The sequence below is a fragment of the Meleagris gallopavo genome, chromosome 2 (genome assembly GCF_905368555.1).
Source record: "Meleagris gallopavo chromosome 2, MGAL_WU_HG_1.1, whole genome shotgun sequence".
NCBI lineage: Eukaryota > Metazoa > Chordata > Aves > Galliformes > Phasianidae > Meleagris > Meleagris gallopavo.
In genome coordinates, this window is record NC_139405.1 from 108,555,682 (window position 1) to 108,583,003 (window position 27,322).

At 45.3% G+C, this 27,322-nt stretch overlaps 1 protein-coding gene across 4 annotated transcripts in view; it reads left to right on the plus strand.

The window, feature by feature from the left end:
• RUNX2 (RUNX family transcription factor 2) overlaps positions 1-27,322 on the plus strand; it is a 153,599-nt gene that overhangs the window by 10,182 nt on the left and 116,095 nt on the right. For all 4 annotated transcript variants that reach the window (XM_085218371.1, XM_085218370.1, XM_085218372.1 and 1 more), the window contains exon 3: positions 2,164-2,268. In XM_085218371.1, coding sequence (XP_085074497.1) covers positions 2,164-2,268 — 105 coding nt within the window. The remainder of the gene's footprint in view (positions 1-2,163; positions 2,269-27,322) is intronic.

Below are 27,322 nucleotides of genomic sequence, written 5' to 3' on the forward strand. Positions count from 1 at the left end.
AGTGCTTACCTGTTCAACATAGGCTGGCTGATCATTTAGGAGTGCTCACAGGCCAGGTGGGAGCACCGCTCTTTGTATTAAGGAGTGCATTTTTTTCTTGCCACTGTATCACATTGACATGCATTTAGCATACAAAACCTTGCAGTGCTTCTCTACGGAATGATTTTACAGGGTCTTTTAAAATAGTATTGTTTTGTTGGCCTGATTTTTAGCCATCAGTAGACTGAGGCACATAAAGAGAGTGGTAGCAGTTTAAGGCCAAAGGCTTCGTTCCAAGGCATTCCGAAAATCCCCTTAGCATCTTTGGTGGTTGCCAGTTGTATTCTGCTCCTTTTATATGGGTAACAGTGATCTGAATGATAGTATGTTTTCAGAGTCAGAACATAGGCTGATGCTAACGGAGGCCTAAGATCCATCCCTGGCAAACTGGTGGGTGTGCAGGCAGCAGGCTGAATTCCTGCTTAGGTAGAGATAAAGGGCTCACAGCACTCCAGACCTCAGCAGGCAGCGTGGAGGCACTGTGCGCCCAGTAGAGATGTTGCTGCACATCCGGGCTCTGCCTACAGGCATGGCATACGCAGCCAAAACGACTGCTGTACGATCGGGATGAGCAGGACTCGACAAAGGCTGGATAACCTCAGTACACCGTGCTCTCCCATGGCGGTCATTCTCAAAAGATCAGTGAACAGACCCATTTCCCGGGGCGGGGAGGGGAGCTGCCTTCGGCCATGCCTCCCCATTGCATCTGAGGCCAGACTCAGCCACGTGACACCTTTATACCTTTTGGCCTCCACCTACAGAAAGATGGCTGCAGCCAGAGCACAGCTACACCTGGAGGAGCACTTTACTCCATAACTACTATTATATGTCCTTAAAAAATCCACGTCACATTTTGGTTTATGGGAAAAAGGGCTGGGACAGTTTGAAGTTGTAGTCCGGGTGATGAACGATGCGTGTCTCAGTCAGGCTTGGGGTAGATATACAGCTTGAGCCAGAGAGAAAGACCAATTACTAGTTTTGACAGCCAAAACTCTGTTCCATATTATGCCTTTTACATAAGCTGTCCTATTTTAAGCTTGAAAAACCTGCACTAAGTTTGTGCTCTTAGATATTGTTTAAGATTTGTGTCTTCAGAGTTCAACAAGAGGAAAAGCACCGGCAGCAGAAATGCACAGAGAGGCAGGGAGAGAGAAAGAAAGTACTTCAGAGCCTGGCGGGGGAGCAGCTGAAAGGAGCAGGCAGGCCTGGGATGCTGACTGTTTTATTGAGTCACTGCTGCACGCCCACCTTTTCCTGTCTTGAAGCAGTTTTCAGTTTTGATTATCTGACGTGACTAACGGTTGCATATCTAACAGATTACAACTGTCAGTGGCCGGTGCCTGGTGAGAACGTGTGCCCGGCTCACCCAGCTCAGCCCCTCTGCTCACGTTTAAGGTTTCCTTCGGCTGAGGGCTCCAGATGCTCTCGTGCAATGCCTGTGTGAGCTCCAGCCTTGAGAAACACAGCCGCAGCCTGCCGGGGGAAGAGCCCGTGCACACTGCGGTTTCTCACTGCTGCTGGAAAGCCGAGGGCTGCCTCAGTGTTTAACAGAGAGACGGGCAGTCGTGTGTAGGGAGAAAAGTGTGCTCCAGTAATGATGATATCACCACGTCAGCCCTGGAGCACGAAGGACAGGAGACGCTGATTCCCTCTTCTAATGGCTCCCGGGGGAAAACGCAGCCTTTCCTCATCTCATTGTAGTCAAACAACGACACGGTGGAGCTGTGCGAAGTAAATAACATGTGGCCACATTCTGCTCTCTGTCCCGCAGCTGCAAAACTGGAGTAAATTTTTAAATTATCCGCCTCGCTTTGGATTTACACCACTTTCAATACAGCAAGGAATTTGGCTTGTCCTCGGCAGTGAATCACTTTTGTTCTGTCGTTGCATGATGACCCATTATTAAATAAGGAACATTTAGATTGTCAACACATGGACATATTCTTGACGTAGAGTAAAACTGAAGGGGAGGAAAACTCCTATGGTCAGTTATGTTTTTAATTTTCGCGATTGTGGTAACGACAGGGAATAATTTTAAACGTCTCCGACTCTTTACTGAACATGCATGTGACTGTTTTCATGTTGTAATCACTCATTCCTCGTTGTTTTTTTTTCCCTTTGTAGGGAAGAGCTTTACTTTGACAATAACTGTCCTGACAAATCCCCCCCAAGTCGCTACATACCACAGAGCCATAAAGGTTACGGTGGATGGGCCGAGGGAGCCAAGAAGTGAGTATTACACTCTTATTTTTGCACTTACGCCTGCTTAATTTTGTTTAACGGAGATCCATACATGAAATATATATCTTTGTCAAATGCTGGGCCTTGCTCAGCAAAATATTGTCAGCGCATGCTTAATTTGGAGCCTATTGGACCACACACATACTGCATTAAACACACACCGAAGTGCTTGGCTGAATTTGGGCAATCCCGAACCCGATCCTCATTCACATCAAGGTCTTGATACATTATCTGCCAGTGTAAATGAGAACTAAACCCACGGTATTTATGTATAATCTGATTTAGGCTAATAGATGCAGTCCTGCAATGAGCCGCTTCCCTCAGCTCCTGCACACTTCCAACTGAAGACATTTACAGCACAATAGGAGGTCGGTCTTACAGGATCAGTCCTAGCATAGAAGTATAATATATAATATAGTGCCTTTTTGTTTGCCCTTAAATTCTTTTGCCATCAGATAATTAATGCACCTGGTTAATCTCATCATACCTGAAATTGATTTTCAGCTACGGACTCATCACAGACCCCCTGGGGGCCAAAGAAAGCTCCAAACACCGTGCATCTACAGCACAGCCTTTGTTTCTTATCTGTGCACAGAAAGTATGCTTAATGGCAGTGTAGCCGATCAGATTGTCCCTCAGCGTGTTGGACTCACAGCTGCACACCTTCCTAACTTACAAAGAATCCCAGACTGGCCTGGGTTGCAAAGGCCCCCAGCGCTCATCCAGTCCCAACCCCCTGCTGTGTGCAGGTCGCCAACCAGCAGCCCAGGCTGCCCAGAGCCACATCCAGCCTGGCCTTGAATGCCTGCAGGGATGGGGCATCCACAGCCTCTTTGGGCAACCTGTTCCAGTGCCTCACCACCCTCTGGGGGAAAAACTTCCTCCTCACATCCAACCTAAACCTCCCCTGGCTCACTTTAAAACCATTCCCCTTGTCCTATCACCACCCACCCTCACAAACAGCCGTTCCCCCTCCTATTCATACGCTCCCTTCAAATATTGGGAGGGAATCTCTGAGCAATGATTTGTGGCTACATGTTTACAGCAGTTGTGCTTTGCCACACTCCAGCAATGCTATGGCTGGCCAATACTTTCAGATACAGGCAAGCGTGGTCAATCCATTGTGATCTCTGCCTGATTCTCTGTCTCACACATTTCGAAGGCAACCAGTGTGACACCATCTGAGTAGCAGTGATGAGCCAGGTCTGGAGTTTTTCCTTAATCTGACTAGAATGAGTCTTTCTAAATTGATTGGATTAACCAGGTATAGCTGCATTTAAATTGCATTTGGAGATTAAGAACTATTTGATGAATAACACATTAGAAATATCCCTTCTGTGGAGCATTTCAAATAATTTGCCTTTGATCTGCACATACAAGTGAGCCCTGTGAGGAGCTTTCAGGGAGTTTTGCTGAGCATACCACCAAGACAAAAGTAGAAGGCTGCATGCAGCGATGTGTTTCTCGTGTTAATCCATGCTGTGGTGCCACCTCCTGCACAAGTGAGAGAGGGAAACCAAAATGCTTTCTGTGAGAGCTACCCAGCTCTTGTACCTCTCCTAGAAGAGCAGATAAGAAAAAGCAGCTAGCTGTGGAGAAGTTTCATTTTGTAGATACTTAGGCTGCTGCCCTCTCACATCTGAGGTTTCTGTCAGTCACAGCAAGGGGATTTTCATCCTTCCATCCCTCTCTTGCTTGAGCAGTGCTCTTTTTAATGTTCAAACTGTTGCTTCAAACTGCGCTCAGAATGTAAAAACCAGGGGATATCATTTGGCCATTCCCATTTGGAGGCTGCTTCTGGGTACTCAGGCATCTGCAGAGCAAATCTCAGACGGCAGTCAACAGATGCAGTGGCGGAGTGGAGTAGATTGAAAACGCTGCAGCTAACAGTGCTGGCTGCTCACTGTGGCACAGGGGGGGAACCTTTGTCTGGTCCTGCGATGGCAGCTAAGCTGTGCTGGCAATTTGTGAATTAAAGGTGAGACTGTGTTAATATAGCAATGTGAGATTTCCAGGTTCTGCCTGAGTTGTTTAGCCAGCCTCTATACATGACCCCTATTTGCTGTTCCCATGGATTTCAGCTGTAGTGAGGGATGCTCGGTAACTAAGAAAGCCAGTTCTCATAGCCTAGATGGAATTATTGTATCTTCCTTTCTGTCTTTATTTGTTTATTAAGAAAACCCCTTTTAAGAGGCCTTGGATGTAAGAATTTCAACTCCCTAGTGAAGCTCTGCTCTGGGGTCAGCTTGGTTCTGCAGGTTCTGTCACTGCAGTTGTATGCTATAAGGGAGATGATGTCTCCAGGATGACTTGTTATTAAATGTGAATTTTCAGGGAAAACGTAGCTGCAGAAGTACCGTGGGAGTTTAGTTGAAGTTCTGTTCGTTCTGGGAGCTCCCGTGCTCATGCAGATTTATTACTGTTTGGTGGTGATCACTCAAGAAGTTTATCTGGCATTTACATTGCATGAGGAAAATGAGGTGGTTGGGGGCAATGAGGAATTCAAGTCAACGAGTGGATCTGATAGTGAATGTGTTTTTCTTAACAAATTATGTATCGGCCAATAGTGCCCCTCTCTGCCAGGATCTGTATTTCACTCAGACATCTCAGGCATGTTCTCCTCGTTTTCTTCTCTCTGGCAACTCAACCAGAGCTGTCACATCACAAACAACTTTTCTCTTAATATACACATCTGGCGTTGGCAGTTGGACCAACTTCATAAGAGCACATGATCATCATTCATTACGAGATTAAAAAGTACCCCATGGCATCATTGATGTTTTCTAACTTTGATCTCTTGCAGTTGTGATTCATCTCAGTTATAAAACTTCCCTTTAAAGGAACACAACCGATGACTTATTAGAACCTTCATTCTAAGTAGCGTAAACATAAAATTATGCACGTCTCTACAAAATGTCATTTACTTTGTTGCCAGCTTATCATTTTAAGACGTGACATCATGCTTCAGATCGTGAATTTGTAAGGCTTGTTTATAGGCAAGGCACTTTGACCTTCTGTTGGCAAGTTGGCTCCAGCAAACAAATGCTGCGTGTTTTCCAGCAGCAGTAGGAGCAGCAGCCATCCCATGACAGCCATCCAGAGGCTGACATTAAGCATGCTGAACAGTCATGGCATGCAGTGACGCCAGTTGGGATTTTGGATGCTTCAGGAAGTCAGGTTCTTAAATGTGAGCGCTGGTTGATTATACTAAACATTTGCTTGTAGAAGCTCACACCCTTACCTCTCTGCTATTATCTTAAAATATTTCAATAGAGATTGGGGTGTCAGGTTGCTCTGTTAGGAAAACCTGCCAGTTTCTTCTAATGATTATTCCTGGGAAAAGATTTTTTTTTTCAGTCTATCTGCTTTTCCAACCAGGATCTCATTTGTTGCACAGCCTCTGTGCTGGGCTGGGACAGCACATTGCATTGTGAGGGATGGAGTCCAGAAACCATTGTATAAGGTCTTTGGGAGTCATTGGGAAATCTTGCCAAGGTGTTTTCTCTCCCCATTTGCAGTATAGACCCTCTGCCATCCACAGCCCTTAGCCTGCAGAGCTGCCTTCCAGCAGCTGGGAGGGCTGAAAGAAGTTTTGCTGAGAACCACATTGTCACAAGGTCATAACGAACCAACAGCTAGCAAGGTATAAACCGTAAAGGAATTAAAAGAACAAAAAAAACAACCACCTTTTACCTAACTCCCCGTACAAATGCCAGTAGTAATCAATTTAAGTTGAAGGAGGGAAGATTTAGGTTGGATATCAGGGGGAAGTTCTTTACAGAGAGTGGTGAGGTGCTGGAACAGCTGCCCAGAGAGGCTGTGGATGCCCCGTCCATCCCTGGAGGTGTTCAAGGCCAGGTTGGATGGGGCCCTGGGCAGCCTGGGCTGCTGTGAAATGTGGAGGTTGGTGGCCCTGCATGGCACAGGGGGGTTGGAGCTTCATGATCCTTGAGGTCCCTTCCAACCCAAACCATTATTCTATGAACTGATGGTTTGTCCTTCAGCAGCAGCCCCAGAAAGCAGGAGATGAGTCCTTGGCTGCTTTTTGCTGGAGGAGTGTCTATGTTTTTATATTTTGCCCGGCTTCCAAAGACTTCATCTCTAATCAAAGATAGTCTCCAAAATCACTGGCAGCAATTTAGTGTATGGGCACATATGGAAAAGTCCCTCTGAGTTTGGGGCTGCTGGTTTCGGTAGGAGAAAACTGCTACATTTCATTCAGCTCCCAAATATTTCCCTGCTGCCGTAGCTGGTAAGGTGCACCCACAGTAAAAGGTATGAGCAAACAGTGCCTCGTTGTCTGTGCATGCTACAAAAGACAGCAAAAGCAAGCAGGAGCTTCTGGTCAGCCGTTGTGTTAACCGTGTGGCTACAGAGTGCAGATAAGCCATGGAGATGTTTGAGATTCCTAGACTTAAAACCATAACAGCATTTAGGAAGTTCTCTCTCTCTTCTTTCAAAGGCAGAGGGTGGAGGGATAAGGCTGGGGCTGATGGAATGTGCTTGCGAGCAGAGCAACTTTAAATCTGTCAGTATTTTTTTTTTTCCTTTCTTTTCACTTTTTTTTTTTCTTCCTTTCTTTCTGTTTTCTTTCTTTCTTTCTTTTTTATTTTTTTTTTTACTTTATTTTTTTATTATTATTTTTTTTTTCATGTTGACTGACTGTCGGGAGCTGGGCTGGTGGCCAAGCAGGAAATGACACATCGAGAGGCATTCGTGTTGTGCAACATTTGGTGGAACTGATGCAAGGATACATTGTCTGTTTACGCATTCCTTCCCTAACAGCCTGCATGGCAGTAATTTTATTCAGGGACACATGGCATGCTACAGCAAGGAGCTAGATACTTAACATCTCCTTACGCAGAATTAGCACAGCAGTTAAAACATGCCGTGTGTCCCCAGCTTAGAATACTGTCTGGCTTGCCTTCAGAAACCACACCACCAGCCCCTTCCTCCCAAGAATACCTTGAGTTTTTGTTCTCTGCGGTGAATTTATGCAGTGTAGAGAGATACAGTGTATGAGCTTGGGCACGGTGAGGAGGTTTTAACTGAACTCAGTGCTAAATACGCTGAGGTACTGCGAAAAAGTCCTGAGTTTTCATCTAAGCCACGGTTAGGAGATCCGTGGCTGTGCTGGTGTCTCTCCCAGCGTCACATCTGTACTGAAATCAGCTGGGCCGGGCCGCATCTCCAGCAGCATGGCTGGGGGTGAAGCGAGGCACAGTGGGCGTTGTGGTGGTTTGTAAACTGTTCTGAATGACTCTGCAGAGTTTAATGTTTGCGTTACAATGTCCCTTTGTAAGAAATGAGGCAGAACTGTTTGTGGTGGCAGTGCTGCAGGGGTTGGGTTCTCTGCTCTGAGCATCTGCGTGGTGCTGGAGCAGAGCAGTACCGATGCTTGGCTGAGGAGTGTGGGCCTGGCCCCAGCTCCCCACTAAGGGCCTTCCTCTCTGATTTCAGACGTGTAGCACCAGGCCCTTTTTGCAGCATAAATCCAAGATTCGGTGTTGTTTCCTGTTGGTTCGTTTTTGCTAATGTGTGATTTGAGAAAATCTTATTAATTCCAGTCTGGAGAAGAGCTCCTGAGTGTTTGCAGAGGCTGTGAGCAACTGTGAGGGTGGGCTAGGGGCTCCTCATGGAATGTGGCAGGTCGTACCTGTGCCACTGGTTCAGATGCATATCTGGGATAGGCATAGGACCCAGATACAGATACAGAATGGCCCAGGTTGAAAGGGACCTCGAGGATCATGAAGCTCCAACCCCCCTGTGCCATGCAGGGCCACCAACCTCCCCATTTCACAGCAGCCCAGGCTGCCCAGGGCCCCATCCAACCTGGCCTTGAACACCTCCAGGGATGGACGGGGCATCCACAGCCTCTCTGGGCGGCTGTTCCAGCACCTCACCACTCTCACAGCAAACAACTTCCCCCTGAAATCCAACTGAAATCTGCCCTCCCTCAATTTCAAACCATTCCCCTCGTCCTGCTGTTATCTCCCCTTTCCAAGAGCTGACTCCCCTCCTGTCTGTAGGCTCCCTTTAGGTCCTGCAGGCTGCACTGAGGTCACCCCGCAGCTTCTCTTCTCCAGGCTGAACAAGCCCAGCTCCCTCAGCCTGTCTTTGTAGTGGAGGTGCTGCAGCGCCCTGATCATCTTTGTGGCTCCTCCGGACCCTCTCCAACAGCTCCCTGTCTTTCTTGTACTGGGGCCCCCAGACCTGGACGCAGTGCTGCTGATGGGGCCTCATGAGGGCAGAGTAGAGAGGGACAATCACCTCCTTGTCCCTGCTGGCCACCCCTCTTCTGGGTGAGATGGAAGCAACACCCAGTTTGTTCAGTCACTGCTGGAATTTACAAAGAGCAGTTCAGAAAGCTGAGTGATCTGAAGGACACGGGCTCAGTCTCACCGTAAGAGAAATTGTTGTGGTGTCAGCTAAGCATGGATTCCCTATTAGAATGAGAGGGAAAAGGTTGTTAGAGGATTATGTAAAACAAGTGGGCAAGCCTGAGTGTAAAACCATTCCCAAAGATGTGCTCACCAATAGTAGTGGTTTGTACTTGTCAACTGAAAACAGATAGTTTCCATACTTTTGTAGACAGAACGCTGCTTCAAAACAGCCTAGTCCTAGTACGTTTGGCATGCAGGATAACCTTTTTGGTGGATTTTGATATATTGCAGCTATTGCTGTTTGTATTCAAAAGGTCTGTCCAAGCCACAAATAAAATCACGGCTCCATTGTGCTGCATACTCCTATTATAAGAGAGGCTTGCTTGCAGCCTCCATTAAAATATAGTTGGAAAGAGGAATTCTAACAAAGCAAATGAAGTCAGCAGCATGGGTGAGTGCACTCTTATCTCCATGTGGTACAACTATGATGAAAGGAAAAGTGAAAGTAATTTTTTAAAGTCTGTGAGACTACTTCATACAGATACTGTGGAGGAAGAAGGTATAAAGAGGCACTGAAGTAGCTTTTCTGAGACTTTGTTCCTTACTTTCCTTTAGGAGGACTTAAACACTTGTACATCTTCACTTTTGAAATGCTTTTAGCTTGTTGCTTTTTTTCTCCCACATTTCCATGTAGCATCTCTTATAATCCCTCCCTTCCCTTTTGAAAGTGGTTCAGGAAGCAGGGAGCATTGCAAATCTGTTTGGGGGATGCTGCATCAGAGTAACTAGAGTACTAACATAAAAATTCCTGCTAGCAATTGAAATTTCTTTATACCTTTTGAGTAAAGTTTATTTTTATTCTCCGTATGAACTCCATTCTCCACTGGAATGTGATCATCCCCAAAGTGAAAGGCAGATGGTGATGTCATCAGACAAGCAATGCAGAAGAGAAAATGAAGAAGAACATCATATTCAATTGAAACTTCAGGGAAAAAAAACATAGAATCACACTGCAGTATGTTTGTGGTGCCAGAACCCTTGTTCTTATGAAGGCAACTGGGTTCCTCAATGCATGTGTCTGCTCAGATTCATTACTACATGTCTCATGTACAATAAACCAGTGTTCTGAGCACAGTGCTGCCACTGCCCTGAGAAGACAGTGGTCACTACTGACTGAGGATGGCTTTCAGCTCTCCAAAAACTAGACATGTAGAGTAGATTTCCTCAACAAAAAGACACAGGCACTTGCAGGGAGTGATTCATCCCACCTATCTTAATACCTATCTTAAAGTGGAATTAATTGCCCTTGAGGAGTGTCCAGCCCTCTCCATTGATTATAAATGGAGGCTAGATGACGAGCCTAGACTAGGCACCCTGTTTTTCAGATGGCTGAAGTCAGATGGAATGGTAAGATATTATAGTTGTAGGGTGTACCAAAGCACTGCTGTTAAATTCGGATAACCTGGGCTCACTTTAAGGCAGGTAGCCCAGTGATGGCTGCACAGCTGCAGATACAGAGCTCAGCATAGATTAACCATTTGCCAAGCTTCCTGGGTGGATGCTTTGACTTTTCATGAGCAGTGAATTGTCCGTGCTACACTTCTGATAATGTAAGGATTTGTTTAAAACTGACTTTGAAGTATCTGTACAGCTGCCATAATGAGTGCAGTAGAGACGTCTTCAAAAATGATGCTATCTGCATCACTTATCTCTTCTGCAGGATTTAGGCAGACAAATACTACTCAGGTCCTATTCAGCTTGTCTTGTGTGAACTGTTCAGATTAAAACTCATGTTATTTAGCTCTGGGCATAGTATTCAATAAGATTCTCACCCTAACTAAAATATTGCAGCTGCATAGGAAACAGTGTGAAGATTACAATCCATCCTATAGGTGTTATCTACAAAGAATATTGGGGAACATATTTAAAGGCATTCCTAACATGGGAAAATATTCTATAATGTTCCAATGTTCTTCGTTCACATCAGAACATATTAATAGTTCTTTCCTTATCCAGACTTACATGCTGCCTATTCCCCTTTATTACTGAGATGTGATCTTTCCCACAGTGTGCAGAGGCAAACCCTTTTACCTGATTATTGCCAGCATAAATGCTTTTCACCTTCATCACTCTTCAAACTCTCTTACAGGCTTTGTGAACTTTACTCCCACTCTGTAATACCTTGCTTCTGTAGTAGCCCTGCTAATTTCAATTCTGGATGCCAAATAGCTATTAATCAGTGCACTTACAGGTAAAGAATCTCCTTTGTGTCTGTCTGTAAGCCATGTGAGTAATGCCAATTAGTTGTCTGCTTCCTTAAATCTTCATATAATTGCCTATTCCTGGATTCCCAAAGTAGTAGGCATGGTCTTAAATGTCCTGTGCAGTCAGAGGCAGTTGGTGATGTTTTATTTCATGTTCGTGGAGCTCAACAAGAAAATCCTCACTTGCACAAACACCACAGAAATGCACTGTGGAAGACATGGATGAAACCAGCAGTTGCTCCTGTCATTTAATTTGCTAGAAACAGTTCTGTATCTTGTTATATTCCAGAGTATCAATTCATACATGGTAAGAGAGGCGGATAGTTATGCTCGAGATTTTCCTATTGTTACAGAGTCTTCTTGGGAAGGAGTATTTGCAGGTACAGTTGTTGTGCCAGGTTTGTTTGTTTACATATGGTAAATCCTAGATTAAATTTCCAAGAGAAGCCCTTTGTTAAATGGTAGTGGTAAAAGGAGTCAGAAATCCAGAGTTTGCCCTTCAAAAGTGGATGATATTTACAACTCCTTGGTGTCTTTTGAAAATTCAGATCATAGAATCATAGAATGGCTTGGACTGGAAGGGACCGCAAGGGTCATCAAGTTCCAACTCCCCTGCTCGTGCAGGGCCACCAACCTCCAGATCTGTTACTAGACCAGGTTCCCAGGGCCCCATCCAACCTGGTTTGAACACCTTCAAGGATGAGGCATCCACAGCCTCCCTGGCAGCCTGGGTCAAACAAAACATTGGTTAGGAATACTGAGGGTACTCTGTAAGGACTGCATATATATTATAGAATCACAGAGTGGTTTGAGCTGGAAGGAACGTCAAAGACCATCTGGTTCTACCACACACTGGATGAGTTTGCCCAAAGCCCCATCCATCCTAACCTTGAGCACTTCCAGGGTTGGGCCCTCCACAACTTTTCTGGGCATGTATTCTGCGTTTGTGTAGGACCCTGACTGATTCATATTCTTGGACAACAATATACTGGAATTAATTCAACTCATCTAGTGAATTCATTAAGCACCATAAACATATGAAATGCAACCAGGTTGCTCCCAGGCTTCTAGGACACCAACTAAATAGTGAATAACATAATTTTTCATTCCTGGGATCTCTGATTATCATAAACTTTCTATTTGTTGAACTTCTTTGTTGTTTGTTTTTATTTTTTTATTTTTTATTTTTATTTTTATTTTTATTTTGTTATTTTTACAATGGACATTCTTTGGCTGTGATGAGCAGGGCTGTGAGTCCACTCATAACTTTTGGTCTTTTTTTGGTATCTTTGAACAACTGTTTGTAAAAACAGCAATCTAACAAAACTACCATGTTTGTAGAAAGAAGTGCTGAATGCAGAAAAAGGCTCAGTGATAGAGCTGTTAATGTAATTCTGTGTTTTAATTTGTCAACTAAACAGTCCAAATAGAAATAATTTTTGTAAAGAGACATAAAATTAGCAAACAGTCTCAGGGTGAATTGGTTCTCCCCAAGTGCAGTTGTCTAAAAGCTATGATGTTGTAGTTCATCATCTCCAGCCCGTTACGGTCAAAAGAGTGAAATAGGGATATTTATAGGCTGATTTATCCCACCCTGCGTACCCTGTCGTGTGGATCTCTAGAGGTGCATGTTATTCTATAAACAACTTGAAAGGGGACTTTAAAGCCTGTTTTTTCTATAGTCACATTGAAGGGCTGCACTTTGAAGTTTATCACAACTGAGGATGTAGGTGAGCCCCTCCATGTCAAACATAACTAATAGTATGCAGTCTTTCATGTTTTCCTCTTCCATGCCTGCTTGGTTGAAACTCCCAGGCAGTCTGCAGAAATGTACACCATGGTGTGGAGCATTGCTTTTCCTCATGCTGGTGTGCTTGTTACTGCTCCTTTCCCAGAGGCTGTAGCCCTCCTGCAGCTCAGCAGCAATCTGGCTTTTATATGGCAGCCTCCTCAGCTTCGTGACAGAGACAGACAGTTTAATTAACTTTTATCTTTTGCTTTGGAAGAATGAGCCTGGGGTATGCTTACTGCTGATTTGAAGGGGTCTCATGCAGTAGTATTCATTGCCTGTGATAAGAGCCACAGTGATGAACATCCCTGAGAACTCGGACTGTGTAATTACAGAATAGGAAGGGCACTCTGACTCTGTATTTCTGTGGGATCTGTTCTTTGCTTGTATGCATGCTTATCAACCTGTGTGTTTAATTTCATTCTTCTTGATCTTTACTATTCCAGAAAGACACAGGTGGCACCAAAAGAGAAACCTGATAGCATCTGCTTTGTAGAGAATCTTTATTATAGACGATATGAGAGTAGTGAGGACTGAGTCTTCCCAAACTCCAGATAAGAGTGACTGTTCTTTAGGCACAGCTCAGGGGTGAAGGAAGCTTTCTGAGAAGCGTATTTACTTTTGTATGAGGCACAAAGTAAACACCTCACATGTGTATGGTATACACACGCCATACCACATTAAAAATTAAAATGAGAGCTATGTTTTCTGTAGTGAGTTGATGTAAAAGGGAATAAAGAGTAGATTTTAAGGTAGGTAACATGAGGATACTCACACATCAGACAAATGTTATTGTGCTGATGTAAAAGAAGTAAATCTTACTGAAAAAATGGCAGATCTCTCTAGCTCCTAGGTCTTACTTTATGCACATGCTACAAAAACCACATCAGAGCTCTCTGAATTTGGAATAGTCAACACTACAGTTATCAGTGCAACTTCAAGTCACCTCTTTTAAGTGTGCATGACAGAACAGTCCTTCATTGTAAGCATATGTACTGATTTATCTGTCAGACAGCAGTGTTCTGTAGGATGGAATATGCCCACATACTGTTAACCTAGACCTTCTTTTTTTCATGTAGTCCCATGACAAAGAGAATTCAGTTGAAAAGTATTTGTTAATCCTAGGCACACCATTTGAGACACACGGGACCTTATTTCTCAGAGCTCTTAACAATAGATAGTAGTTTATATGTTCAAAGTGCAGCTCTTGGTTTGAGTTGGTGGTGAATGCTTAATGCGCCTGAGGTACAGACCTGAAGGTCTCCTATCCAGAAGTATGAGCACAGAGTGAATATGATCTGCGAACACTTTCTTCTGAGCAACCGAACTGCTGTCGCAACAAAACGTTGTGTGGCAGGAGCATAAGATCTGTGGGCCAGCAATCAGCTCCCTTTGCCAAGTTGCAAAGAAAGTGTTTAGCTGATAAATGGGAATGGCCTCAATGGCCTCAAGTTGTGCCAGAGGAGGTCTGGGTTGAGTATTAGGAAAAATTTCTTTTCTGAAAGAGTGATGATCAGGCACTGGAACGGACTGCCCAGGGAGGTGGTGGGTCACCATCTCTGGAGGTGTTCAAGAAATGTGTAGATGTTGCACTGAGGAACATGGTTTGGTGGGAAATATTGGTGGTGGGTGCATGGTCGGACTGGATGATCTTGGAGGTCTTTTCTAACCTTGGTGATTCTATGATTCTATGATAAAACCTAAGGAACTTCTATTCTATGAGATTTTATTTTTCAGAGTTTTAGAATTTTACCAAAGCTGGCGGGATTGGCATGGAATTGCACAAGGCACATTTTTGACAAAAGAGCCAACCTGCAGAGCCAAAATAGAGCAATAAAAAAATCTCCTTCAAGAAATGATTGCCAGAAATGTTTTTCGAGGTGCTGTGTTTTCCCTAGGCTCGTTTCCAGGAACGTCTGTGCCATTGGGGGCAAAATTGAAGGAATGTGCTTCTCCTTCATGCGAGAAAAATGGAATCCAAGCAGTCAAATGTGACAAGCAATTGAAAACTTGCAGCATTGGGCAACTACAGTAGCATTCCTACCAACGCCACTTCTAACATATTTAATCTAGCGTTATTACATCGCACTGAGAAGCGACCCATTAGCTTCAAGGGGAGTTTTGTGGGGGTCTGCCACAGCTCCAGCATTGCCCTGCCTGGGGAACGGGAGGGTGAGACAGAAGCTGAGCAAGCTTCTGTCTCCAGCAATTGCCAGAGCGTGGCGTGGCTCTGGCCTCAGCGCCCTGAGCAGAGCTGCAGCAATGGCTGCCTCGGCCTGCGGGCGGTCGGGGTTAGAAGGCCTCGAGGCACCGGCGTTTGGCAGGGCTCTCCTTCCCCACCCTGCGCCTCTTCAGAGAGATCATTTGGTGCGCGTACACTTCATTTCCATTGGCACGATGTGTGCAGATGTTACAGGCTGTAACACACCCAAAGCGCGAGCTGGGAGGGATTTGTGCAGCAGACCGTGACTCTCGCAGCGCGCCCGGCGTGCGGGGCCAGCCTCACTGGGGCTGCTGCACCCCAAATGGGCGGTGCGGGCAGGGCTGTCAGCTTCTATTTGCTTCTGGAAAGGAATTTTTTAAGGAAGAAAACAAACAAAGTTGTCTTTAAGAACAACCATAGGAAATTAATGTTGAAAGATGCGAAACTGTGGCCTGAATTGGTTGTGCACTGGGGAACGAGGCTGCTTTGGTTCAGTGAGGGGCACGCTGGGCCGAGTGGAGAGGCTGTGCTGTTGCTGAGGACCAGCTGTAGGCAGCGTGTGTGAAGAAAGGCACCTGAGAGTCTCCTGGGGAGGGTATGGAGCTGTGCAAAACCCAGGGCAAATTACCAGCCCTTCTGTGAAAATAAGCAAAGCATACCTGGGTAATAGGTACATCCAGAGGCACAGACTTTTGGTATTGTGTTTACACTGATGTCAGTGGGTGAAACAAGGCTCGCTCTTTGTTGTCTTCTCCTCCTTTGAATCTGCGTGACTCAGACTGCTGCAGATGCTGAGTCCATGTTAAACCAATGATATGAGTTGTCTTAGCAAGTGTTTGGCTCAGTAAATTGGTCAAGCTGGGCCAAACCATTCCGCACTGCCATTAATGCTTGAAATATGCTCCTTTGTGGAAATCCTTCCTGTTCAAAAAGTGCACTCTGTTACTTTGTAGGTGATGCAGGAGTTGCAGTGATGGCCAGGTGTGTGTTTGTAAGAGGGTCTGTGCAAATGGAGCAAAAAGAGGAGTCCCACCTGTCCCGCAGGGCTGGCGTAGCTAACCAAGCTGTTTTGGGCCCCGTGGGCTGTAGGAAACAGAGGGACCGTGCCCTTTGTGGTATCTCATGCTTTCAGCAAGCTCCAGGTTCGTCAAAGAGTGAGCAAGAGTGATGAGAAATGCTCCAGGAAAATGCAAGACGTGGTGCTGCAGGGAGTGTGCTGCTTCTCAAGCCATCAGTCACTGGAACAGGGCTCAGGCGGTGAGCGGTCTGCTGTGGCTTTGGGTGGTTACTCTGAAGTTAAATCAGCCTTTTATTGGAGACAGATAGATTGCAGCACTGGGCGAAAATCACCTTCACAGGCAGTTTTATTTTCCTTCCCGTTACAACTTTGTTTGAGCTTTTTCCCATTGCTTTTACTCTCCCGGTGTTCCCATCCTTAGGAGCCAAGCAGCTGAGGGCTGAAAGAGAAGCGTTGTCAGGAGGGTGATTAAAACAGGGATTGATGCAGCTGGGAGCCAGGGTTCAGTAACCTCTCTGGGCCTCCGCTTTAGTGCTATGTCAGATACAGTAGCTTTACCATGCGAATCGAGTTTATGTGTTTTTTATTGTCTTTTGCTGCCAGAAAATGTTGACCCCGGAGTAGCCACACTGCATAAGCAGTCCATGGTGGAAGGCAGCACGTTCTGAAAGTCATTTGCGTTCCCTCTTTAATTTGTCACTTATGGGTCGTATCTTTTGACTTTTACATTTTTAAATTAGTTCAGTGTGCCCTGAGCTCTGCTTCCAGAATCCAAGCTGAAAACTTCCCAACTTTACGAGTTATTAAAAGAATTCCAGAGCCCTCACTCAATTCACATTCAGTATGCAGAACAACTTGACGTTATTAGAGGGCTTCATGTTTTTATAAGGACGTGAGTTAAGGGAGAGATTAGATTTTAGGGGTCACATGCAATAAGGAACAATTGTGTATATGTGATCATGTCTTCAAAGAGGATTCCACTGAGTGAAATTTGGCCCAAAATTTAAAAGGAAAAAAAATGAATTGACATATCAAACAATCTGGTCAAAATAAAATGGTTTTTCCAACATAAATTCTATTAAAAGTGAAGCCAGACCTGGCAAACGCTTAAGATCTCCCATATGGACTGAAGAATAGTTTTACATTGGAGCACAATGCAGTTTTTTGGAGTGTGTTTGAGATGGCTCCTGTTTTGGAAGCCTGCTCATGTCTTGTTTAAATGGCGATACGGAGTACATGTAGTGAAATCCTACGTCAGCATATCTGGAAGGGCAGCACAGAAGCTATCTGTTGAAAGAAAAGTTTCTCTTTAATGAGAGCAAAACACAGGTACTCAGTGACATTTTATTCCTTTATTCTCGCAACTGAACATTCTGAAGGCTGTTTCTCTGTGGTCAGATGAGTAGGCAGGGATGTAGGAGGGTGGATCAGTGGCTGAGACATTCAGGTCTGTCATCTGCCCCTGGTGTCTTCATGACATTTCACAGAATCATGGAACGGCTGAAGCTGGAAAGGACCTCCAGGTCAGTTGGTCTGAGCCCTGCCACTGTGTCATTTGCTGGGGCATTTGAAAAAAGCAGATGTTCAAACTTACTGATAGCAGTGGAAGCTGGACATCACGTTCCCTTGGTCTCTCATCTGAAGTACAAAACAATGTCTGTTCACTGCAGTTGTGGCTTTTAAGGTATATTCCCAGACAAGGTGTATCACCACTTGAGTTAGAAAGACTCAGTTTCCCTTGGTAAATGAAAACATATTTTACTTTGACTTGATTTGATTTGATTCCACCCTTGAGATGGGAAGTGGTGCATTTTCCATCCCAAGAGCTCCAAGCCCCCAGCACATACCTGTTCTGCATTGGGATCTCGGAGCAGTGTAGCTCTCAGGTGGCCAACTCCAGCTCCTTCAGCTACCTGCACATGTTGCAGGGGATAAAGGCTGCCTTGTAGGATGGAGCCTGGCATCACATCAGCCCTTGCTCACAGCTCAGTAACAGAGTGACGAGTTCCAGCCTCTCCTCATCCCTGCTTAGGAGCAGACTGGAGAGATGGGAACCAAATAGTGTGAAAAGATGAAACTTCTGCAGACAGAACCGTTGTTCCCATGTTCCTTTTTTACCTGTATCATTGAACTGACTGCTGACGTGCTGGCAGTCGGGTGCATGTGTGTTTATCAGCTCTGTGTTTTCTGCACGTGGGGGTGAATCAGAAAGGTAAGTTTATCAGGTGGAAGCAGCTTTCTGGTGCGGTGTATGTGGAGGGTGGGGGTGGATGGCATCCTTAAACAAACATCCCAACCTGCTGCTTGAGCTGCAATAGGAAAACCAGCTTGACAAGAACGAACTGCTCCGCCGAGCGACGTTCAGGGGAGGTTGGTGGGACTTGAAACAAATCTCCTTAAGCGGGCATGAAAACAAGCTATTTAGCGCTTATTAATGTCTCAGGTTAAACTCCTGAATAATTTGTCATGGTTAGGCTCTTTTGGTTTGGTTGGTGTTTTTCTAGCGACTAACGAGATGACAGCTACACATGCTCCTCGGTATGCCACTGTTCACAATAGAGTTTAAAACTGTGTATTTGTTATTGATGTCATTAAAGTGATGGATTTGAGCTCGGTTTCTGAGCAGCCGACTGGGTGGTTAGGACTAATTTCTAGCAATGGTTTTGGAGGTTGAAACCAAAGTGTGTATAAAAGGAAATGTTTCTCCTTTTAAGCAAATAATTTGAACCCAGATGAATGAAACTGAAGCGAGTGGGCATCAACTCTGAGTTAATTTTGACATAGTTGTCTGGAAATCATCACCAATTAAAATATTTGTATGAGCTCGAATGTAGTATTGTCTTTCGGTGCTTATGTAAGAGAGGAACAAACTGCTTGTTTAACCCCAGCCTTGAGACTACTGGCCAGAATATACAACTGCATCACAGCCATCTGGAGCTGCAGCGAGGGCATGGTCCTTGGCAGAGCTAACCCTGCGGGGCAACAGGGTTTCAGTCTGGGAAGTGAGAATGGTGTAAATTCGAGCAAGTCCCTCACACTGCTCAGGATGTACAGCTCATTTCCAAGCGAATCGCTCGAAACACTTTTGACATTTTCAGACAGCAGTTGCTAATAGAAAATACAGGTGCAGACATTCGTATCCGCTTCTGCTGTAAGGGAATGTTTATCCAGAAGAGAGGAATCCCACCAAGGTCAGGATCAGTCTGGGGTGTGCAAAGGGTGCAGGAGCTGCTCTAGAGCCCAGCAGTCCCAGCTCTGAGCAGAACTGAATCCCTCAGGTTGTTGTGTCAGATGCTTTCATGGGCTCCTCCAGACCGCATAGCTACTGAGATAGTTACTTGGTTTGTACACAAATCTTTCACACCTGCACACAAAGAAAACCTTTGATGCCAAGAGCTCGATGGAACAAGGTGTGTATGTGCAGAAGTAAAAGGGTAATCACCACGCTCAGATATTTTTATAGCTTCTTAGCCTCTGTGCATTTAAGTAATAATGACACCACTGTCTGGCGGGGAGGAGCAGTCTCCGCATTGTAATTTTGGCCTTTTCATGAGAACACCATTGCTTTTCATTGTTTTTACATTGCAGAGGGAGTTGAAATGTTGAAGACTTCAGCATAAATGCCTGTTGCTTTGTTTCTAACCACAGTCTCACTTATTCAACTTTTAACATGTAAATTTTACTTGTTTGTGCTTATTGAGATTTTTGCATTGTCTTTTATTATGCTATATAAATACATATATATGTATATAGTAACACTGTGCTTTCGAAACAGCCCATCATGAAGTTCACTCTCACTCCATAATTACCATCATTTGATTCTCGTGCAGCAGCCTACTCCTATTATTCGGGCTCACAACACTGTAGACAGATGTTCAAATATTTAAACCCAAACAAAGCTGTTTATATTTAACATACAGAATCCTTATAGCTTTGGTATGTACGTGTGGAATTTGCCCTGCTGTGAAGTGTTAGCTCTAGACCTGGGCACCAGTGCAGTCTGCAAGAAGGTAGACCTCAAGTTGCTCTTAATTTCAGCCCCCAGTTGGGTCCTTGGTGAGAAGAATTCAGGCTTTAGACACACTGTCAACTTACAGGGAATGTCCGTGTTCCCACGTCAGCTGAGCCACAGCAGCTGCCCGGTGGGTGTTCTTGGGCCCCCATAAATGTAAGTTGGTTTGATTTAGCTTAGCCCTCAATAAAAGAGGCTTAAGATAAGTGGAATAACTGCACACTTGCTGCAGTCAAAGAGCGTGCATGTGGATGGTTAGCATCCTGCTCTGGGACACGGTGACCTGCTCCACCCCAGGAGCATGGCTGTGTATCTGTATGCTCCTGTACTGGCAATAGTGGAGCCTAGTTTCTTAGTTTTTTTTCAGTAATTAGTTGTTGAATTCCTTAGCAAAGCTAGTTTGGGTATAAAGGGAGTCCCAGTTCTTCCTTGTCAGCCCAACAAGCACTACTGATCACAGAAGTGCAGCAGAGGAATATATGTTAGTGTTGTTTTGAGGGATTCCTCCAAAGCAGGAATGGTTTTATTTCTCAGCTTGGTTGGGGTGAAATTTCTTTGGAAGGACTTTGATGGGTATTTTAGGCTTTACATTTTGCCACTCTTGATTCTTCAGATATTCTGAGTATGGAAAAATACCTTGCATTTATTTACCTTGAGCCCTGTAATTCCCACAATCTGTAATATTTTGCATGCAACAGCCAAGGGCCAATGTAAGACATTTGCTTTTGAAATCCCCTGTGGCCTCCCTTGCTTGCTGAGGAGGATGGATTTGCAACTCTTCTCCAGGACATGGGCAAAGAGCACAAGGTGAGGTGCATGCCAGGCAGCGGGGCTGCATTGCAAATGTGGGCAAGCTGTCAGCCATGGCCAGTAAGTCACAGCTGAGCATCACTGGGCTTCCTGCATGAATAGCAGCTCGTTTCATCATTTCAGCTCCAAGCAAGTTATCCGAACGTGTATCTCTGTGTTTCAGTCTGCTGTTTCTCAGCAAGTTATGACCCTCCTTATACTAGGGACGTGAGAAATTAGTGGGTTTCTTTTTTCCACTTTCTCAGCTCCTGTGAACTAGTGGAATTTCCAGTTCCTTACCTTGCCGATCCTCTGGGCCGTTTCTCTTCTCTGTCTGTGTAATGGTCTAGCAAGTGGTGTTTTTTCCTGTACTGACATTCTGGCATCCCTAGTAGCATTTAATTCTTATTATGTGTAAATACAGGTGGTCCATGTGCGGTCATAAATATACACCTCCATGAGGAAGTTCCCATCTTTCCCTTCTGGATTAAGATATTTGTAAGGAAAGAAAAGAGAGAAAAATGGGTCAGCTTGGGGTGTTTCACAGGACTCTGTCACTTAGGTTGGAAGGGTTGGATGGCTTGGGTTGGAAGAGACCTCAAGGATCATCTAGTTCAGTCCCCTGCTGTGGGCAGCATTACCAGCCACCAGCTCAGGCTGCCCAGGAACCTGGAGGAAACTGATAGCAGACCCTACCGCAAGTACAGTACAAGTGTTGGGGCGGAGGCCCCTGCCACGATCTCCTTATGCTCCCTGCAAGGAAAACTGGAAATCTCTAAGCTCTCTAGACTGCAGTGACACTAAGTGCGTGGCCAGGGAGAGCACGTCACCCTGCCTTGCACATTGCCCTTTGGGGCTTAAGAGACCTGAGGGCATCTTGAGTGCAGTCAACCACAGCAGTGCTGGCCAGGGAGGTCGCTGCTCCTGGCTCTCCCCTGGGAGATGGTCTTGCTGGCAGACTCCGTTGTTTCAGGCTCTGAAATCACTCCTCCAATCAGCATCAGTCAGAACAAGTCGGTGTAGCAGAAACCCATTCCTTATCAGCAGTAGCAAAGTGATGAAACAGCAGAGGCCAGGAGCAGTGACCTGCTCAGCTGGCGCAGCTGCAGGCTGAAGAAGCGTGAGCGTGGCTCCCACCGTGTCGGGTCAGAGCTGAAGCTGTGTGTGCTGAATAGCAGGGGCTGTGACGTGGACAGCGAGCAGGTTTCAATTAAACTTCTCTGCGAGATTGGTTTCTGCTTTGGGAACAGAAAGCGAGCTCCAAAAAAGTCAGTTCCCATCAGCCGAGCGCCTAAGCAGGATTTATTTTTTAAAGCATTAATTAAAAATTTATGGAGTTTGTTAGGCAAAGAAAACGTTAGCATGAATGAGCTTTACAGCAGTGTCAGAAAACCCTAAAACCAGAGACTTAGCCTGGAAATACTGACAGTGGACTAAGCATAAACCTGCTGCTGTAAGACTTGGTTGGGTTTTTCTCCCCTAAGGGATTAAAAATAATTGAGATATATTAGAGAGGAGAAAGCCTCCAGGCTGTTTTAATCTGGAATTTTGCAACCTGACATAAATGAGAAAAACAATTTTTATTTTTTTTTCTGCCAATTCATTTCTACTTTTCAGACAGCCATAAATTGTGGCCTTGTTTGTGAAACTTTTGGCTCGTTGCATTTCTAAATGCAAGGTTCCGAAGCAGTCGCTGTGAAATGCCTTTTCCCTTTGGCTCGTAGTATTGCAATGACTTTTTTTGTTGTCTTTTGTAATTAATAACTGGCTTTCCTGTCACTTCTCCTTGCTGCCCATATAAATATTTCTGAAATGGAGCCTCTGATATTTGCTAACCTCTTCTTTCATTAGCAAGAGTGGACACATGGGAGCAATTTGGGATGCCAGGTGTGTTCCTCTGTGTGTTACCAGCACGGCCCTCCTGTTCATTGCAGTGCTGGTGTAGAAAAGCTTAGGTAGGAAGGAGGGAGCTGTGAATTCTTGTGTGTTGTCACTGTTTTACTTGCAGCTATGCCGACACAAGCACTGCTACTACGTACGTGTCATCCAGGGTGCAGCCATGGAGTGAAGCATGGTGTAGCCAAGAAGTAGTAAATCACTGCTCCAGTAACACACTTGTCTCTGAGGGCTTGCAGTTATCAGAGGAGTGGAGCAAAACGGTAATTCCTGAGAAAGCTGACTTCAGTGCCTAGTGCTCCTATAGCTAGAGCAGTGAGAAGTTGTAGAATCACAGAATCACCAAGGTTGGAAAAGACCCATAGGATCAGTTCTCACCAAACCACGTCCCTCAACACAACGTCCAACTGTTCCTTGAACACCTCCAGGGTTGGTGACTCCACACCTCCCTGTCAGCCCATTCCAGTGCCTGACCACTCTTTCAGAGAAGCAGTATTTCCTAACGTCCAGCCTGAATCTGCCCTGGTGCAGCTTGGAGCCATTCCCTCTGGTCCTATCACTGTTACATGAGAGAAGAGGCCGACCCCAGCTCACCACAACCTCCCTTCAGGTAGTTATAGAGAGCAATGAGGTCTCCCCTGAGCCTCCTCTTCTCCAGGCTGAATATTCCCAGCTCCTTCAGCCGCTCCTCATAAGCCCTGTGCTCCAGCCCCCTCACCAGCTTTGTTGCCCTTCTTTCAACCCTTTCCAAGGCCTCGATGTCTTTCTTGTAGTGAGGGGCCCAAAACTGGACACAGTACTCAAGTCAGTGAGTGGGAGGAGGGCAAACCGCCCAGCATATGTGTGCTGCAAACAGAAAGAGGGAGAAATAAAAGTGAATTGGAGAGAATGAGGGGGAAATGTTTGCTGGTGTCTGCTTGGTTTCTGGAAGAAGCCATCAGAGAATGAAAAAGAGGAAGACAAAAAAAAAGAGATTAGGTTTGTAAGGAGTCAAGCAAGGAAAAAGGTAGAGAAAGAACTGTGTAAATACTATTTGCTTGTCCTGTTGGCTGATAAACAGCTTCCTTCATTGCTCCATTGAATGGCGAGCAGCCAGTGAGTTTTGAACCATCGTGTTAATAACACTGATTTAACTTCACTAATTTCTGATGCATGGGAGAGAGCACTGTAGAACCTGCTAATAAACTCTGCGCAGTGCTGATAGGAAGAGAATGATCTCCAACAAGCCCATAATTTTGAGATTAATTGACAAGATGTCCCATGAAATAATTCACTGTCAGTGTTGGTAATTTCCTGTAGACCTCAGCAGCGGGCAGGGCAGCTCCTCTCCCTGTTTGACAGGGTTTGGCTCTCCGGGAGTCTCACCTGTTAATTTGGGGCTGTTATGAGTCACGCATTTGATGCATTTGCTCCTCAGCTTGTCATGGACAAGTGGGGCCAAGCCTTCACATAGCAGTCAGGTAAACAGGCACCCAGTGTGTCCTGCTGTGGGGAACAAAGCTTCACAAGTTCCATCACAAGGGACTGAGATCAGCAGAAATCCGCACTGAGGTAATGAACAATATTTCTCTGGAACCAACAGCCCATGCCATTTGTGAAAAGACTGAGGGAACACTGCAATTCCACAAGTTTTGCCTTTAGGTGTGGCATAAAACTACATTTGTTATCATTTGTGGTCAGAGATCTCATTGTTCTTTCACAGGCGCATTAATAGCAGCTCATGAGTGCTGGCCATTATTGCCGTGCAGGTACTTGACAGCATGACTGCTGAGTTCATGACTTCAGTTCAGAATGCCCAAATGACCTGACAGTCCTAAATGAAGACTGACTTCACGGTCCACCCTATAGGGCAAGAAAGTGGCACTGGGGCTAAATGATTTTGTAGTGGCATGCTGTAACAAAGTAGGGTGCCCCTTGGAACTTTCAATTCAACTGTCAGAAAATCAGATCAGTTATAGAGTCAGTCAGTGTTTGAGAGCACTTTTTCTGTCCTTTTCTTTTTTTTTTTTACCCTGATTTAAAACCTCAGAACCTCCATGAGTAATTTCCCTAAGATCCACATTTGATGATTGTCTCTAGCATGTAACATGAAGACTGGGTGCAGCTGGCCAGACCCAGGAGCCCTTCTCCTTGCATTTTCCTTCTGTTTCAGCAAATAATAGGGAAAGCTGCTGCCCTTCTCATAGAATCACAGAACGGCCTGGGTTGCAAAGGCCCACAGTGCTCATCCAGTCCCAACCCCCTGCTGTGTGCAGGTCGCCAACCAGCAGCCCAGGCTGCCCAGAGCCACATCCAGCCTGGCCTTGAATGCCTGCAGGGATGGGGCATCACAGCCTCCTTGGGCAACCTGTTCCACTGCCTCACCACCCTCTGGGGGAAAAACTTCCTCCTCACATCCAACCTAAACCTCCCCTGTCTCACTTTAAAACCATTCCCCTTGTCCTATCACCACCCACCCTCACAAACAGCCGTTCCCCCTCCTGTTTATCCGCTCCCTTCAAGTACTGAAAAGCCACAACGAGGTCTCCCCAGATCCTTCTCTTCTCCAAAACAGCCCTCTATTCTTCCCACAAAACCAAATACGAACAGGAATAGCTGTACTAGCCCAAATCTTGCTTCTGTTGAAGTAAATGGGAGCTTTTCATGAGTTCAGAGAACCACATCTGGCCGTTTCTGTTGCTTTTTACATCTCTCAAACCTCTGTCTCCATGTGCCACACTTCACTTGACAACCATTTGTTCTGCCATGGCACTAAGGGACCTTATCAAGCATGCAGAACTCACAAATATTGTTTAACCACAGTTATCACCACAGGAAACATTGGCCTAAAGTTTAGGGGTTTTTTTGAAAACAGAAGGTTTGGGGAAGAGAGAGCATTGTTCAGTTCAACTTGGACAAACATGTTGGTGGCTTTTTTTAGAACGTCGCAGCAAGACAGTGCTGTCGCTAACATTTTCAGTATTTCTTTGCTGTGTTGAAGGGCTCAGATCCTTTTGGTAGGGCACAAGAACTAGAAAGTACTGCTGACTTAACAAACCAACCTTATTTGGTTGTACTTGGAAGGGCAGCAAGCTTTCATCCCCTTCCTTTGTCCTCTTGCTACCAGGAACGATGGCTTTGTAACACCATAGGCAGATTGGCACGCAGGAGTATATGCATGCTTTCTTCTGATTTAATTGGATTTGCTAGTCTGAAATGTAGAATGCTTGCTAATTTCATAAGCTAGCTACTGTAACTAAAATCAGACACAGCTACCAAAAAAAGCCCCATTGCACTCCAGTCCAAAAGGGATATTTCCATGCTTAAGGGGTGGTCTCACTTCTCCCCTTCAGTATCCTTTAATCATTGTGTGTCTTGGTTAACAGCCCTGTTCTTACAGGATTCCTGCAGTTTATATTCAAAGTTGGATAGGTGGTATTTTTATACATTTTTTTTATTGTTTCGAGTCAAAGCAGCTTCGTTTTGCCTGGATTTTGACCGATTGCTGATGGAAAGGTGGGAAGTGTTGCACGTTGCTCTGTCTGGCGGAGGTGAGAGAGCAGCAGCTCAGGGTGCTTTGGAAAAAAAGCTCTCAGCAAAGTCTGCTTTGTACTCACAGCATAATTCAACAAAGAACTGAAGCACGTGTTGAAATTTCAGGCTATATTTAAATTTCCTCGTACTTAAGGCGCTGTGCACATTGGTACTTAGGTTCTGTGCTACTTCAGGGTCAGATGTGGGAGGTAAAATAAGTGTGCAGGAAAGCTCAGCAATGGGAAGAGTTTCCCTTTGTGAAGACACAGTTCCCCAGGTTGATGCTTTGCTGGTGCGTATTCAGGAGGCTTCACAATCAGTTTCTGCTGTCTGCCAACCAAAGGGAATTAAAGCAGCAGTCAGAAGCAACCCTTATGCACTGTGACAGGTGCTAATCTTCCAGGAAATTCATCCTACATCCCACCCATAAAGGGAATTTTTATATAAAAATGGTTTAATGTCTCTTTAGAGGTGTCAGCAAGCATGTGAGGACCACACAGATTGGGTTCCACTGCAAGTAATGGAGTGAAATTGTCTGCATAATTATTTTAGTTGGATTGAGAATCTGCAGTACTCTCTTGCTTCAGGAAATAAACCTCTGTTAAAACCATATGGCAGTATTCTCTGAACAGACGTGATTACAGGGCCACTTCTCTTTCAGATCTCCAGGCAGAGTTAGAGAAACTTGTTACGTTTGTGCATAATTAATGTTTTGTTTCCCTTGTGAGCAGACACAGAAATGTCATTTTCAGCATGTATGAGGATGCTGGTGTGTTTGTTTGCTTACACGTTTAAGCTTGCTTTTCAGTGAGCTGAACCAGCAATAAACGATGCTGCCTCTGAACAAAGTCAGAGGCACAGAAGAAATCATAAAATAACAGAACCATAGAACGGCCTGGGTTGCAAAGGCCCCCAGCGCTCATCCAGTCCCAACCCCCTGCTGTGTGCAGGTCACCAACCAGCAGCCCAGGCTGCCCAGAGCCACATCCAGCCTGGCCTTGAATGCCTGCAGGGATGGGGCATCCACAGCCTCCTTGGGCAACCTGTTCCACTGCCTCACCACCCTCTGCATGAAAAACTTCCTCCTCACATCCAACCTAAACCTCCCCTGGCTCACTTTAAAACCATTCCCCTTGTCCTGTCACTACCACCCTTCTAAACAGCCGTTCCCCCTC